The sequence below is a fragment of the Crinia signifera genome, chromosome 3, assembly GCF_055691185.1.
Source record: "Crinia signifera chromosome 3, ASM5569118v1, whole genome shotgun sequence".
NCBI lineage: Eukaryota > Metazoa > Chordata > Amphibia > Anura > Myobatrachidae > Crinia > Crinia signifera.
The window spans coordinates 146856939-146873162 of NC_139219.1; the positions used below are offsets into that span (position 1 = coordinate 146856939).

General features: G+C 44.7%; 1 protein-coding gene across 4 annotated transcripts in view; it reads left to right on the plus strand.

Annotated features, from left to right (window-relative positions):
- NCOA7 (nuclear receptor coactivator 7) overlaps positions 1-16224 on the plus strand; it is a 167039-nt gene that overhangs the window by 61702 nt on the left and 89113 nt on the right. For all 4 annotated transcript variants that reach the window (XM_083176688.1, XM_083176687.1, XM_083176685.1 and 1 more), the window contains one exon: positions 9271-9470. In XM_083176688.1, the coding sequence (XP_083032814.1) occupies positions 9271-9470 (200 nt within the window). The remainder of the gene's footprint in view (positions 1-9270; positions 9471-16224) is intronic.

The following is a 16224-nucleotide window of genomic DNA, read 5'->3' on the forward strand; positions in this document are numbered from 1 at the left end:
CACCCTCTGTAGCCCTACTTTACATATAAACCACAGAACTAACTAAGCATGGAAGCTATGTACTGGGGCATACAGTACGTTGATCCTGACCAAGAACACCATTGCACAGAATTGGAAAAATCCTTCCATGCCTTCCATTCACAAAGATATAAATATACCTTATTCTATAGCTGTTTCCGCACCACTGAGGAAATGTTCAGGTGCCACAAATTAGATTTGTGGCACCTGATCATTTCCACCATGGTGCGGAAACAGGTATAGAATAAGGTATATTTATATATAAAAGGAAGGATTTGGATAGGAAGGGGTAACCACCTTTCTGCTTATAGATACGTCTCTGTAACCCCCGGTGGTATCCAGATGATAGGTCGATAGTCACAAGGTCGACAGTCAATAGGTTAACATGCATATGGTTTGCTTCAGTGTTGGGATTCAAATTAATTAACAACAGGTTCTATGTCCTAATGCCCATTGCACATAAAGCCGCACGCTATAATGCCAATAACACATAAGGCCACACACCGTAATGCCCTTTACACATTGTGCTACACCCCGTGATGCCAGTTACACATTATGCCGCAGCCCATGATGCCCATATTACATATTTGAAACATAAGTACCACTTACCTACATGCTCATTGCTAGGGGGGTTTTGCTCGATGCCAGGGGCTTCATGCTCGTTGCCAAGGGGGAATAAATTGCTCATTCTCAAGGGGGAGTGAAACGCATTGTGTAAGTACCACTGCTGCGGACGCTCACAAGTTACTGTAAGCAGCTGTGACAGCCAGGCAGAGAGCTGCGTGCTGCCCGGCTGTATACTGAAAGCAGGCCCGTGGCTATTTTGAATTCTCCTGCTGGACCGCGAGCTAGTAGGAGGTCGCGGCCCAGAAGCCAATAAGGAGCCACCACTGCCACTCCTTATTGGCTGCCAGACCGCAAGCTCCTATTTTCTCATGGTCCAGCAGTAGCATTCAAAATAGCCGCGGATGGCGGCAGACCTGCTTTGTGTATACAGCCGGGCAGCACACAACTCTCTGCCTGGCTGTCACAGCTGCTTACAGCACCTTGTGAGCGTCCATGGCGCTCCTTAGCCAATGGTTCTGCAGCCAATGGTTCCGGATATTAGTTATTTGTTCTGCAGAACCGGTGCGAACTGGCTGAATCCCACCTCTGGTTTGCTTGGTCAAAAGGTCAATATGGTGATGGTCACAAAACATGAAAAGATCAACATCAGATTTCTGAATGCCCTTTTTTCAACTTTTGCTCTAACATCCACGTGGAGTCTGAGTTTGGGGTTCATGTACTTAAATCTACAAACGGACACAAAAAATAATAATAATATACCACATGTTGACCTTTTTGGTTCAATGTAGACATTATTGTCCTTTTCACTGTAATACCATATACCATACCCTCCCCAGGCACCTATAACTCTACAACCAGTTATCATACATAGGGGTAGATTTGGTACTTGTTTCCTAGCAGGGCGCCCACTAAGCTATTTGCTTAGTGGGCTATTCTGCGTAGTGAAACCATATCACACATCGCATTGCATGGCTTTTTGTGCCTTGCGATGCAATCTCAGTAGTTAATTTATTCACTGCACTTTTTTTGTGCCGTGAGATGTGAGATGTGATATCAGTAGTTTATATGGTAAAACATCTAAAACACCACCACTCTCCATGTCACCCCGAAGTGCGGTGAGCGGCGGCGGAACGCGTCCTCCAAACTTTTCATACCCCCACCATCCACGGTGGCGTGGAGTTGATTTTATATAGTGTGGCGAGCGCAGCGAGCCACCGAGCCCGAATTGTGGCGCGCATAGCGAGCCCCGCGGATTACTTTACATGTATTCCGCGTCCCCTCGCAGGGCTCGCCATGCTTCGGGCTCGCCACATATAAAATCAACTCCACGCCAAGTGGATAGTGGGGTTATGAAAAGGTCAGAGGACGCGTTCCATTGACGCTCGCCACGCTTCGGGGTGGCGTGGAGAGTGGTGGAGTTTTAATCTTACATCGGACGCCACAAAAAGCAATGCGATGCAATTTCACTACGTTAGCGTACGTGGAAAATCTGGGCGCCCTGCTAGGAAACAAGTACCATCGATTTATTCGTCGACCAGGGGAATATGCACTATGCCCGTGCGTTATGGCAGGGTATCCTCCTGCTTCCTGGTATCCGGCGTCTTGAAATTAAAACAGCGCATGTACCGGGCATACATCATCCCAGGCGAACACACCAGCGCGTGTCAAGGAAACCGGTGCATGAGCAGAACACACAGCCGTGGAGGAGCGCACATACGTTATGGGAGGATGCGTATCCCTGTCAGGAGGGGATAACGCACTCCCATAATGAACAATTGAAAAATAATACATTCGGGCGAATTGCAGGGCAACTTCACCACGATAAAGTGGTGAAGCGAAAATGGATCAATTAGGAATGTTATTAACCTAATTAATAAATCTACCCCATAGTGCCTTACATTATTTTTCTGTTTTATGGTAAAGCATTAATAGTATGTTCATAAATATATATGGATTTAATTATTTTAGGCTGTGGCCCACTACCCCACCCCTTTATGTCTCCTATGCCTTTCGCCGTATCTCGAAATTTTAGTTTATTATGTTAAATTATTTTTCGGTTTTTTCAAGTGCAAATAAAAACTATTGATGAGAAAATAAATAAAACAAAGTTCACTCAATATAAATACATTGTCAAAATCGCTTAGGATGTTTCAGAAATCTCCCCACGGCCCCACATCGTCGCTATCGTCTGGCCAAATAGACACTGGAGGCAAGAATATTTTGATTAGATGCTGCAGTGTCTATTTGAATGTATACACGTGCTGGTGCTGGCTTGTCTCTGGCAGCGACATAACGATTTTGATTAACCAAAATTGCTTAGTGAGAATCTCCCAGCTCGTGCCCCGTGTGTACACCCCTTAAGACACAGAACCCTCCCCTGTGTGAGTTGTTGGAAGTGGAGTTTTATTTGGCACAAAAAGATGATTTCATGAAAAGTGGAGGGTGACTGCCATCTGCAGGCCCTGTTCGAACCTTTCACACTGCAGCCTGCACTATGCAAAGCCGTCCTCCCCCCGCTGTCGGCACCAGGCTGGGAGAAAAGACGCTCAGCGTGTATGCGGCTCTCCCCCCAGCGATGATCATCTCTGTCCACACATGCTGGACATGGTCGCCCAGTGTGTATGGACCTTTAGTCAGTGTTAATGCACCGAACTGTTGTTTATATTCTGTATTAGCTGTCCTAGGGGGTGATTCAGTCCTGTTTGCTAGGCTGTGTATATTTGCAGTCTAGCGAGCAGGTAAATGCCTTCCTGTCGAATCCCCCCCACCCCGAATCTGTACCCTAGCATGCAAGCGGATGCATTTACATACAGATCCGCTTGCATGCGGCCGAACAAGTGAAAAATCATTTGATGGTCACTCACTATCGAATGATTTTTCTCCTGTTCGCGAATAAATGTTAGACTTTTATTCTGGCCGCAGATGGATGATTTCATGGCTAGCGCTGACGTCATGTGATGTCTGCCACCCGCCTCAAGCAGGCACCGACACGCCTGCGTGATACTCGACAAAGGCATTCGCTCTGGGGTTTGCATGTGTGCATATTCGCACAAAAAGCGCTGTAGAAATCACAGATAAAATGATTGCGGCTGCCATTTTGCCAGTGTTTTGTGCATGTGCATTAGTAAAATCACTGGGACAATGGCCACCGCACTATTTTCCCAGAGTTCTGCACATATGCAATGAAGTCTGAGCCCCCTATGCTCTACAGCGCTGCAAGCAGAGAGGAGGCAGCACACAGACCTTTTCCTCTTAAAATGACCCTGCTCCTGACAAATGCAACCTGATAACCACACCTCTTTAATAACTACTTGGTGTCCTCTTGTTGTTTGCTGTAATCACACATGAGCCCCACCTGTGTGCAAGCCATTGCTATTATTATGCTTGGTGTCCCTCATTTACTCAGATGTTTCCATTTTGATGTTTTTATTGTACTTTTTTGGATCACAAATCAAAGCAAGTGTCACATAAATGTGTACATCTATGGTATACTGCATGATAATCAAAGTAGGCTTTCTGCTACACTACCATTCCATCACTCCTTTTAAATTGTGGTAATTAATGAATAGATGGGGCCAAATGAAATAGGGTGTAAAGGTCCATACACACTGGGCGACTTTGAGCTGAAAGCCGCTCAAAACAACCTGTTTGAGCGGCTTTCAGCTCAAAGCCGCCTAGTGTGTATGCCCCGGCGATGAGCGGTGAGCACTGCTGCGCGCTTCCGCATCATCGCCGGGAAAGCCGCTCATCTGCTGGTATTACCATAGCGTAGAGCTTTGCATAGCTCTGCGCCATGCAATGGCATCCTCCCCCTCTGTCGGCACCGGCAGGGGGAAAGCCGCTCAGTGTGTATGCCCTGATCGGCTTTCCCCGCAGCGATGATTGACATCATCGCTGTCATACATGCTGGGCATAGTCGCCCAGTGTGTATGGACCTTGAGAATCAGAAAGTAAGAGATTTTGGGAGAGTTTTCCCATTAAAGCGGTTATCAATAACTTCGCAAAATCAGCCTGGTTTTGCAGTGTAACATATTCCCAAATTCTCTCACTTTCTGATTCTTACACCCTATTACATTTGGCCCTTAATATCTTTATTATCAGACAGGTTATAGGGAAATATTAGAAGATTCAGCAACGGTTTCTGTAGTCCACCATGCTGCAGATTGGGCATTAAGGCTCTAGCAAAATCAGTTTTCCAGGCTGCTCACCTCAAGGTGTCAGCCATGTGAGAATAATTAATGTTTCTGAACGTACAGTATTCCCAATATATGAGAACTCTTTGATTAGTGCAGGGGTAGCCAACTCCAGTCCTCGAGAGCTACCAACAATTCACATTTTAAAAGATCCACAGGTAGAGCTAAATACTTCACTTGTGATTCTGTGAGGAGACCTGGAAAACGTGAACTGTTGGTAGCTCTCGAGGACTGGAGTTGGCTACCCCTGGATTGGTGATTGTAATTGTTGACTTTGGATGTTGCTGTATTTTGGTTCAAACTTCGCAGCTTTATTTTATTTTATTATATTCTTATGCTTTGAAATACACTGTACTCCAAAGACCATGTTGGGCCATATCTAATTTAATAAGAGCTAATCAGAAACATGAAGCTTCAATTAAATTAAGTTTACACAGTGATTTAGATTGGTAATTAGTTCTTGGTTTTGATTTTGGAGTCATTTAAGAAGTTTTTTATTTATTTTATCTTATAATATTTAACTATTGCTAGTTTATGATACGTTATCGCTAAATCATACAATTTAATAGCTTGTGAAACATTTATATGGAAATTAAATGGTTTAAGTCCTCTATGTACTTTACTTGTTTTGCACACAATGCTTTGCAAGTAGTTTCTTTTTTTATTTGTTTTACCAAATAATTTTAATTCAGTGATTAATTGACTCACATTGATGATCATTTAGTTCTTTATTTGTTTTTAAATCTGTGATTTTTGGGTTTGGCATTTCAATCCAGTTACCTCAAATTCCAATTTAATGAAAGACATTGCACCCGATCATACAATCTCGAGGGATTGTATGATGGATTGTATATAGATTGTGTGCACATCATGTGCACACAATCGTGCAATGCGCGGCCCCGCGGGTTAGAGGATTGGTCCTCTGATCAGACGTGCTGCACGTCCAATCATTTGGGATTGGGAGCCGATTGCATGTACTTTTAAGAACATTCAATTGTTCGTTGGATGGCTCATAAAACTGGCGTCCTTTCAGTGGCAGTTATCAGGCAGTTGAGATGCATACAATCGATTATGAGATGACTGGTCGTATGCAGCAGATGGATTGTATGACGGATTGTGAGTACATTGCTTGTCCAAAAACCAGCAAGGACTGCCTGGGATTTGAAGGGAAAGTTGGACACAATCATGATTGTAAGCAGGTCTTTCTGATGTATGGCCACCTTTAGATTGTACTGCACAGGACAAAGGTGTATTCTCTACTGGGCATTACTGTTCTTAATCTGGTACATTATCCTGCATGCACTAGCAGTATTTACTAAAGATATTTACTCTCTAAAGCAGTGGTTCACAAACGATTTTAAATCGCGGCACCCTGGCATATCAGATTTGATCAGGGCACCGCTAGCATAAAATTATTTGTTGATGAATTTGGAATACAATATTAAATTAAGTAAATGGTGCCTTTTCTGTCATCCTTAGGTTTAGTTATGTGCTTGTGTACATTTATGCTTCTGATTGTCCACATGTTTTATGAGTGGCAGCAACTAGCACTTGTTTTGCCCATCACTTAACCCGAAATAAATAATTTTACTTGGTCCTGGACCACCAACCCGAGGCACCCCTGGAAGAGGCTCACGGAACCCCAGAGTGCCTAGGCACATAGTTTGGGAAACACTGCTCTAACGGTTTACCAAACCAATGAATGTGGTAGCTTGCTTTAGTATTGTAGTCTATGAGGGCCAGATGTACTAAGATGATATGAAAAGTGATAACATGCCAGCCAATCAGCTGTGTCATGACACAGGCTGGGTTTGAAAAATGACAGTTAGGATCTGGTTGTTTATCACTCCATTTTATCACTTTTAAGTGCTTCGTACATCTCGCCTGAAGTACACCAAAGGCACGCACCCGACGGGGAGTTGTGGTCACATCTCTTTTGGGTGTGCCCTTAGTCTTCCTGTATGCCTGATGGCTGAGCAGGAGGAGGAGCTGCCGCCAACTGGGTCTTTCTTTGTGTTTTGTGGCTGAGCAGAGCTTATGTGGATGGTAATTCAATGTCCTATAGCATTGACTGTGTTATGGTCCCCTGAGGCGTTCTAGGAACGGACAGTAACAACATCCCCATGTGTGAGGCCAAAATTGTGTCTCCTCAGAGTTACATTACTTTCCATATGGTCACTTTTTAATTCAATAAATTATTTTTATGTACAATCAGTCCAAGCTTTATAGCTATATTTATAGTTACATTTATTGAATTTATTCTAATTGAGCGCTGTTTTATATACCAGGTGTGACTAACCTGAAATTGCAGCAGCTAGTGAGACACCTCACGTCATAGGGCCACCTATCCCCTCTTGAGGGAACCACCCTCTTTTTTTGTTGCTGTGAGAGAGCCTCAAAATATTTGTTAAAAATGGCAGCATTGCTCACACCACTGTTCTCTTTTTGTGTGCAATATTTAAATAAACTTCAGTAAATTGACTTGGCTGTATTTGTATTTATAGTAAAAGAAAAGACGCTGTTAGCGATGCTGGCATTTTTAGAGGATATTTTGAGGATCGCTCACCGCAACATTGGCACTCAAAGGGTTAAAGCCAGTGCAGCCAGTAAGATCGATTTAAATCTTAAGGGGAGTACACACGGTGAGATTTTGGCAGGAGATTTTGACTAGATAGTCAAAATCTCCTAGAAGGTTAGCCAAAACCTCCCTATTTTTCTCCCGCTTAGTCAATATTGTCTAGCATTGATTGACTGTGCAGGCAAGACAATTTTGAGTAGATCATGGACTATCATTACCTAGACAAAATCGCTTGGTCAAAATCTCCAGTGCATCTAGCCAATATCACTCTCAAAATTGCTTAGTCAAAATTGTCTATTAGCCAATATCTCCCCATGTGTACACCCCTTAAGTCACATTTCGTAAATTGCACTAAAGCGCCCCATAGAATTGCTATACAGTGATTTTGTATTCTGACCAATGTTGACTCTACAGCAATGTTGACTCTATGTCTATGGCAATACAGACACGCACTGCTGTTTGATTTGTGCTCACATACTTGTAATCTCTTCATGCACACAGTACCAATCCTATCTACTACTATATTCATACAGTGGCAGAGGTAACAGCTGACTCAGTCCTATAAAATGTGCCCAGTGTCATTGAGGGGGGATGGGATGGTTCTTTTTACCCGTGCCCCACTCCCCTGCTGCAGAGACTGGGCAGTGGGAGTAGAGAGCACAGGCTGCTGCAGCAGCACAGCCTCTCTCCCCCGCTCAGTACACGCTGCTCGTTCCGTGTGCTGGGTGGGGTATAGAGGCAGCTGCAACAGCAGCTTGTCCTCCGATACACAGTACGCACCCCGTGCAAATCTATTGAAAATTTTTAACAGGGATGTGGCCACGCACCCTTTTTACCAGGGCCCAGTGGTGTTTCAGCTGCCCTGGATTTGCCAACTCTTCTGCTGGGTACACACTAGATGACATGCAAATGATGCAATGATGCTTACAGTTTTCTGTAAAATCTATATAACTCCCGGACAAATAATATAGCACGTGCACACTTATATCGTAGTATATATACAAGTATATCATCAGTGTCCACATCCAGGTGTACACTGGCGTTGCGATGTCCTCAGATTGAGGTGCATGTACAGATGACAGAGAAATGTATTACAAACAAATGAATTGGTAGGTGCAGCTAGGTTCCAGCAGTCTCACTTCCTGCCTAAAGACAATACAATAAACAAAAAAAATGGAACCACACTACCAGTGGGGATACCTCAAGGGCTATTAGTCATAATATGGGGTTTATTCTAGTTCATTCTTTCTGACAAAATCCTTCTTAGATGGACAAAACCATGTGCACTGCAGGGGGGCAGATGTAACGTGCAAAGAGAATTAGATTTGGGTGAGTTATTTTGTTTCTGTGCAGGGAAAATACTGACTGCATGATTTTACACTTCAATATAGATCTCACTTTGAAGAAAAACCCCACCCAAATCTAATTCTCTCTGCACAAGTTACATCTGCCCCACCCGCAGTGCACATGGTTTTGTCCATCTAAGAAGGATTTTGTCAGAAAGAATGGACTAGAATAACCCCCCATGTCACAATAATGTCTCTTCTTTCTCCACTCTACCTTCTTTTTGAGTTTTTGTATCCTTTTGCCCGTCCCTGCGAGACATAGCAGCAGTGTATGGGCACCTTAAAACAGATGTGTCCTTACGTTATTGCTGCAATGCTTATATTGTGTCATGCAACTTTATAATTTCTTGGGTGCATGTAACTTTCACAATATCTCTAAAATGCTTTAGCAAAAGTAGGACATTAAACAATATGGAAACAGTATAAATTGCAAATTGTTACATTATTAGGATTATTGTCTTTCTGATGCAACTCTCCCCTAGAGAGTAGTTACTACTAGACTTCTACACCAATTATATTTTTTAGAAAGCACAACAGGATAATTTGCTGTCTCCTTGAAATTGCATAGGTTGAAAAAGAAAAAATTAGCAAAACAGAATCCAGAGTTCACGCCTGCTAGCTCACACTCCAGCTCCACGCCTAACAAGGATGGCACATCAAAAGGGATTCTGGGACAAGCTGCTGGGAAGGTTCCCGATGAAGAAAAGAAGAAGAAAAGAGGACAAGGGAAGCAGCTTTTGCGCAGTGAAGCTAAAAGACACAGCACAGGTGAGTAGACAAAAGGAATGTAACACCTTTTCTTTGTTCTGTATTTGTAGAAGTATTAAGGATGACAGTCTAACTATATTGTTTATAGTTGTTATAGAACTTTACCTTCTTTGATGGTAGTTATTTGTATGTAGAGCTCACCATACAACATTGTTGCACTATGCTCACTATGCTCCTTGCTAAATGGTGATCATGAATTTTCTCACCACCAATAGATAAATCCGGAGTCCCGAGATCTAATTTTAGGAGTCTAAGGGCCCTCAGCTGAAAGCTGAGGGTCCCCTCTTTCCATGGGTATAAGAATTGTAAAAATCGGCTCTTGGGAACCGGAGATATCTGACTTCAAAGCAGTGGTCCCCATCCAAGCCTGTTAATTGCTCTTCCCAGTCAGATATTTCAGGTTCTGTCTGACTAATGCTGCTTTCAGACCGCATAACTGGCTTTGACCCTGTATTTGAAAACGTTTGCAAAAACGGGTCTCTCAGATAAAACCCCTTTCACACCGCAGCTCTTAAACGGTATATTACCGTTTAAGTGCCGATTTTTTGACACTGGCAGACCCGTTTTTGGAAACTTTCCAAATACAGGGTCAAAGCCAGTGCAGCCTTCAGCCCTCCCCCCGTGCAGCTCCCCCTCCCCCCCGCGCCCCCCCCCCCGAGCGCGTGTCGACCCCGCGCGTGTCGAGGCCCCCCCCGTGTCGACCTACCCCCCGTGCAGTCGGTACCTCCGTTGTGGATCCCGGCACTGCAGTTCAGTATGGTCGGAAGCACTTATGAAAAAAAGTGTCTTTCAGAAAATGGCTGCCCCATAGGAAAACCTGTTTAAAAAAACTGTCTTTCGTATGGGGGCAGCCATTTTCCAAAAGTCACTTTTCTTATATATTTATTACTGCGCTGAATTTAGGACCCAGCTCATTGGCTGGGTCCTAAATACCGTTTCAGACCCGATTTTGAGCCTAAAATACCGGTTCTGAAACTGGTAGGACCCTGCAATTTAACCGGTTAGAAAAAACGGTATTTTCTAACCGGTTAAGTGGTCCTGCACCTTTCAGACCGCACAGATTACCGTTTTAAAACGGTAAAAAAACGGCAATATACCGTTTAGAAAGTGCGGTCTGAAAGGGGCATTCGTTTTTTTCTGAGGGTATATTCCAAAAGCTGGGACTCTCCCCCTTTGAACGACACTAGCAGCTTGTCTCTACTGTTCCCAGAACCAGAGATATCAGCCTTTCAGCAGCTGGTTACTGCTCCAGCTCCACACACCTGATATGTAGTTTTATATACTCGTTGGCAGATTGCTCTGCCTCCTGAACTCTGATCCCCTAGTCCCCAATACCATTTGGTAGGTGGGATTCTCTAGTTTTCAATTCCATTAAAATCTAAGAAATATATTTCCGGGAACTGGAGATATCTGCAGTCAAGCAAGCTGTCCTCCCACCAGACAATTATGAATAATAAGCCCACTCCACTATACACCCCTCCTCTGCATATTAAACATCCTCTACCACCCTGGAAGTTATGTATCAGGGCCCCTTCATTCAGCCCAATGCCCCCTTCTCCCACCTCATCTCCCACCATCTGTGCAGTAAAGGGGTAATTAGTGGAAATTACTGATCCATCCTACATGCTGAGTGGTTGATATAATGCCCCCTACCACCCCCGGGACATCAAAGCTTCCCCCACCCCTACCGCTGGAGGATCAGTAGGGGCCCCAATACATTGCTATGCCCAGGGTTCTACACTGCTGTTGACACCCCTGTATGTATGTATGTATGTATGTATGTATGTATATATATTTTTTTTATTTATTTATCATTATTTATATACATTTGGTCTATCTATACTACTTTAACTGACCCGGCATATACTGGGTCACCTAAGTGTCCATCTCCGTGCTTTGCTCCGCTCCTCTGGAAACCCCCTTCTGAAAATCCTGCGTTTGCCACTGCGCTCCTATCAATTACCACTTAAAAGGAACTCCAGGCTCACTGATAACTCTCCGCCAGTCTGCGTGGAGCAGCAGACAGAGACACGTCCGATGTTAAATAGTGTCTCAGCCAAATATTCGGATACTTAATTCCTCATGTGTCTATTAATTTGTAGAGTAACCACCCACCCCCACCAGAGTCGTTTTTCTTTCTCTGCTTTTATTTACCCACTTTGTTTACTAGTAGTTAGTTGGTTATTGGATGAATGATTATGTTTATTTTGTTTAGAGAGCATCACTATGGATGGTCTCACTGTGCATAAATGCTGGACACTAGGACCCAGAGTCTGCATGTGGGTGCATCCTCCAACCTGCAACTGCAAATGTAGCCATCTTTACTTTTTGATGATACAATTATGTACAGCTGCACAGTACTGACCTCCTACCTACCAAATGCCACAATTTTGGTGGCACAGTCACGATTTTTGGTGAGTATCCCCCGGGCAGGTCGGGTGGAGGCAGTTGAGAGTTCCCTTGTCACTCGCTGAGAGGAGCAGCAAATAGATGCTGTGCACATGAAACAGCCCTGGAATATGTTCTAAATCATGGGTCTTCAACCTGTGGCCCTCCAGATGTTGTGAAACTACATGTTCCAACATGCATTGCCACATTTTTTCCTATAAGAAAAAATGTCAGTGCATGCTTGGACATGTAGTTCCACAACATCTGGAGGGCCACAGGTTGAAGACCTGTGTTCTAAATGATCTTCTGATGGCAAGAGACAGAGGTGGCTCTTCAATCTTAATCCTTCTGGATCTCTCTGCAGCATTTGATAGTGTGGACCATGGGCTTCTGATTGAGCACCTGAAAATTTTCTGTGGACAGGATGGCACAGTACTAAGCTGGTTCAAACCATTTCTCACTGGCAGGTCACAGAGAGTGTAATCTGGAGTATACTCATCTTCATTCGTGCCACTGCCATGTGAGGTCCCACAAGGTTCTCTATTATTCCCCATGCTTTTTGCAGTGTACATTATGCCACTGGGTGAAATAATTAGGCACCATGGCCTTGTCTACCACTGCTATGCAGATGATGCACAACTGTACTTGTCCTTTGCTTCGGGCACAGAAAAACCCAATAACAACCCTAAATGGCTGTCTAACTAAGCTCCAAGAATGGATGAGTGCCAGTTGGCTGAGACTGAATCCTGATAAAACAGATGTCCTTATGATAGGGCCTAAATATCAAAAGGACAAGACTGCAGCATAGCCACCCAACGGGACTGACACTTGGGGTACAGAATTACAAAACTCTGATCATGTGTGTATCATTATTTTATCTGAGGAACATAGCCAGAATCAAACACTTAAGGTCCATACACACTGGGCGATTATGCCCAGCGTGTATGGACATCGATGATCGCGTTCATCGCTGTGGGGAAAGCCGCTCAGTGCATACACAGCGTGATGCTATCCCCCTGCCCGGCGCTGTCAGCGGGAGGAAGACGGCTTTGCATAGCGCAGCGCTATGCAAAGCCATCCTCAAAGCCAGCAGATGAGCGACTTTCCCCTGGCGATGATGTGGGAGCACGCAGCAGCGTTCATCGCTGGACCATACACACTGGGCGGCTTTGAACTGAAAGCCGTTCAAACTTTCTGTTTTGAGCAGCTTTCAGCTCAAAGTTGCCCAGTGTGTATGGGCCTTTAATCCGCTCTGAAGATCTGCCAAAAGTCATACATGCATTTGTATCATTTCGATTAGATTACTCCTGCAATGCCCCCTACCTTGGTCTCCCAGAAAAAGAACTGCACTGATTTTACAGCTGGTACAAAACATAGCTGCCAGGCTGTTAACCAACCAGCCCCCTTCTAGCCACATAACTCCAATCCTCTACTTCCTTCACTGGCTGCCCATAAAATGGCGGATCATTTTCAAGATCAACTTACTGAGTTTCAAAGCCCTACATGACCAAGGCCCAAGGTACCTGAAGCAGCTTCTGATTCCATACTGTCCCACCCTATTACTGCGGTCTGTAGATGAAGGACTTTTAGCAGTACCTAGGATCTCCTGTTATTCATCTGGGGGTCGAGCTTTTAGTCATGCGGCTCCGACTTTATAGAAGTGATTTGCCAAATCAGATGATATATCATACTAGATAGTAGTGTTCCCACTAAGCTTCTTTTGCAGGGGTCTGCACCCTGCCCTTTTTTAAAACCTCAAAAACCTGCCCCCTGCCCATTTGTGTGTGGCACTGTGTGCCCTTATGCTGCCCCTTACCGCGATGACATGCTGATGAGAACTTTCAATGTGTGCCATTATATGTATTGGGTATTACGGTATATGCCATTATGTACAATGGGCATTATGGTGTGTGGTATAATGTGTGAGAGGCCTTACAGTGTGTGCCATAATGTGTAATTGGCATTAAGACAGAATGTGTAATGGGCATAAAAGTGTATGACAAGGTTTAATGGACATAATCCTAGTGCAGGGTGCAATTGTTATGTTTTTATATGTACATTTTTTGGTACTCTTTACCTAGAACGGTGCCCACGATGTCCATCGCGGTCATCGGGGGTAAAAAATCGCGGGCATCGCATACACTAAAAAAACGGGTGCGGCGCGATCCCCGCGATTTTCCCATAGGGATCAATGTTAAAAGTGTGATTGGACGCGATTTTAGTGTTAAATGCCTCAATGCCCGCAATTTTTCCATAGGAAACAATGTTAAATGGGCCACAGAGCCCTAATAGTCCCCCTGAAGTCTTAAATGGCCCCCACATTTTTTAACGCCACCCCACGATCAAGGTGAACCCGAAGCGTGGCGAGCGCAGCGAGCCCGCGAGGGGCGGCGGTACGCGTCCTCCGACCTTTTCATACCCCCACTATCCATGTCGGCGTGGAGTTGAGAATAGAATAGTGTGGCGAGCGCAGCGAGCCACCGAGCCCGAAGCGTGGCGAGCGCAGCGGATACCTGTGAAGCCCGTGAAGGGACGCGTTTACCTGTGAAGGTATCCGTGTCCGCTCGCCACGCTTCGGGCTCGCCACACTATTCTATTCTCAACTCCACGCCGACGTGGATAGTGGGGGTATGAAAAGGTCGGAGGACGCGTACCGCCGCCCCTCGCGGGCTCGCTGTGCTCGCCACGCTTCGGGTTCACGTTGATCGTGGGGTGGCGTTAACAATTGTGGGGGCCATTTCTGACTTTAGGGTGACTATTTGGGCTCTGTGGCCCATTTTACATTGTTTCCTATGGAAAAATCGCGGCCATTGAGCCATTGAACACTAAAATCGCCTCCAATCACACTTTTAACATTGATCCCTATGGGAAATCGCGGCCATCGCACCCGTTTTTAGTGCATGCGATGGTCGCGATGGGCGCCGTTCTAGGTAAAGAGTACCCATTTTTTTTTTTTTTTACAGAATAGTTTTTATTAGGTTTTCAAAGGAAAAGGAAGGGGGGTACAGAAATAAGAGAAAGGGGGGGGGGGGGGCACAGGGTACATATAGCAATATATAAATACAGATATGAATAGAATAAAGGTCCAAGCATATCTTCAATAATAGGAGGGACTTGCAAAATTGTTCAAAATTGTACAATAGAATAGGCAGTAAACAATAAACAGTAGAGTGATCAGGCCAAAAGCCTGTGGAAAACATGGGGAATCACAACTACACCTATGGGGTGTGTCAGGAGCCTCCAGAGAGGAACTCCTGCCAATCAGACCATTTCTTAAGCAATGAGGAGTGGGATTGGGAATACTGGCAGAATATGGTTTCCATAGTGTAATTATAGGTAATCTTAGATTTAATAAGGTCCACCGGGGGAGGCATAGGTTGTTTCCAAAACTGTGCAATGGAGGTTTTAGTGGCGATAAAAATGTGAGTATTTAGGTATCTATTAGTAATGGGAATCGAATCTGGAAAATTATGGAGTAGCGCGACCTGAGGGGTCAGGGGGACGTGGAGGCCAGTCACCTTCATTATGAGATCCTCAACCCAGCTCCACAGGGTCCGAAGCAGTGGGCATGACCAAAAAACGTGAATCACATCACCTATTGATCCACAGCCTCTCCAGCAGAACCTAGACTGTGCTGGCCAGATTTTGTGTAGTCTGGCAGGGGTTAAGTATGTGCGGTAGAACAGTTTCATATACATTTCGACATGGGAAATACATTTAGACATTTTAAAGACAGATAAAAACAGGTGGGACCACTCTTCAACTTCCAAGGAAAAATTAAGATCACGTTCCCAGTTTAACTGCACCGGTGTTTTATCCGGTTGGGTGGAGGTTACCAACATAGAGTACCAATAGGAGATACCCCCCTTCCGGTAAGGAGAGGTGAGACGCGAGAGGATGTGAGGGGGCACTGTATGAGAGGGGTCGAACAGAAGAGGATATGATTGCAACCAATGCCTAATTTGTAGATATTTGTAAAAATCAGCAGCCGGGAGGGAGTAGGAGGTTTGCAGTTGTGAGAAAGACTTAAGGACACCATCTGAGAACAATTCCTTAATCTGCTTGACGCCCTTGTTACTCCATGAGGACAGATTTAGGTCAGGGATTAGGGAGGAGAGCCCCAACAGTGTCAATTCGGGTGAGGGTAATTTTAGTAATAAATATTTTGAGAATTTATCCCATGCTTTAAGGGTGTCTACGGAAGCTCTAGAGGCTTGGGTGGGGATCGATCGGACATTGGGCGAGCACCATATTAGGTCCATCAGAGAGTAAGGGTTTAACATGCTCGATTCCAAGACCACCCAAGGTTTAGGGACGGGGTGTACTGACCAGTCGCTGATTTGGTTTATCAGGCATGCTAACTGGT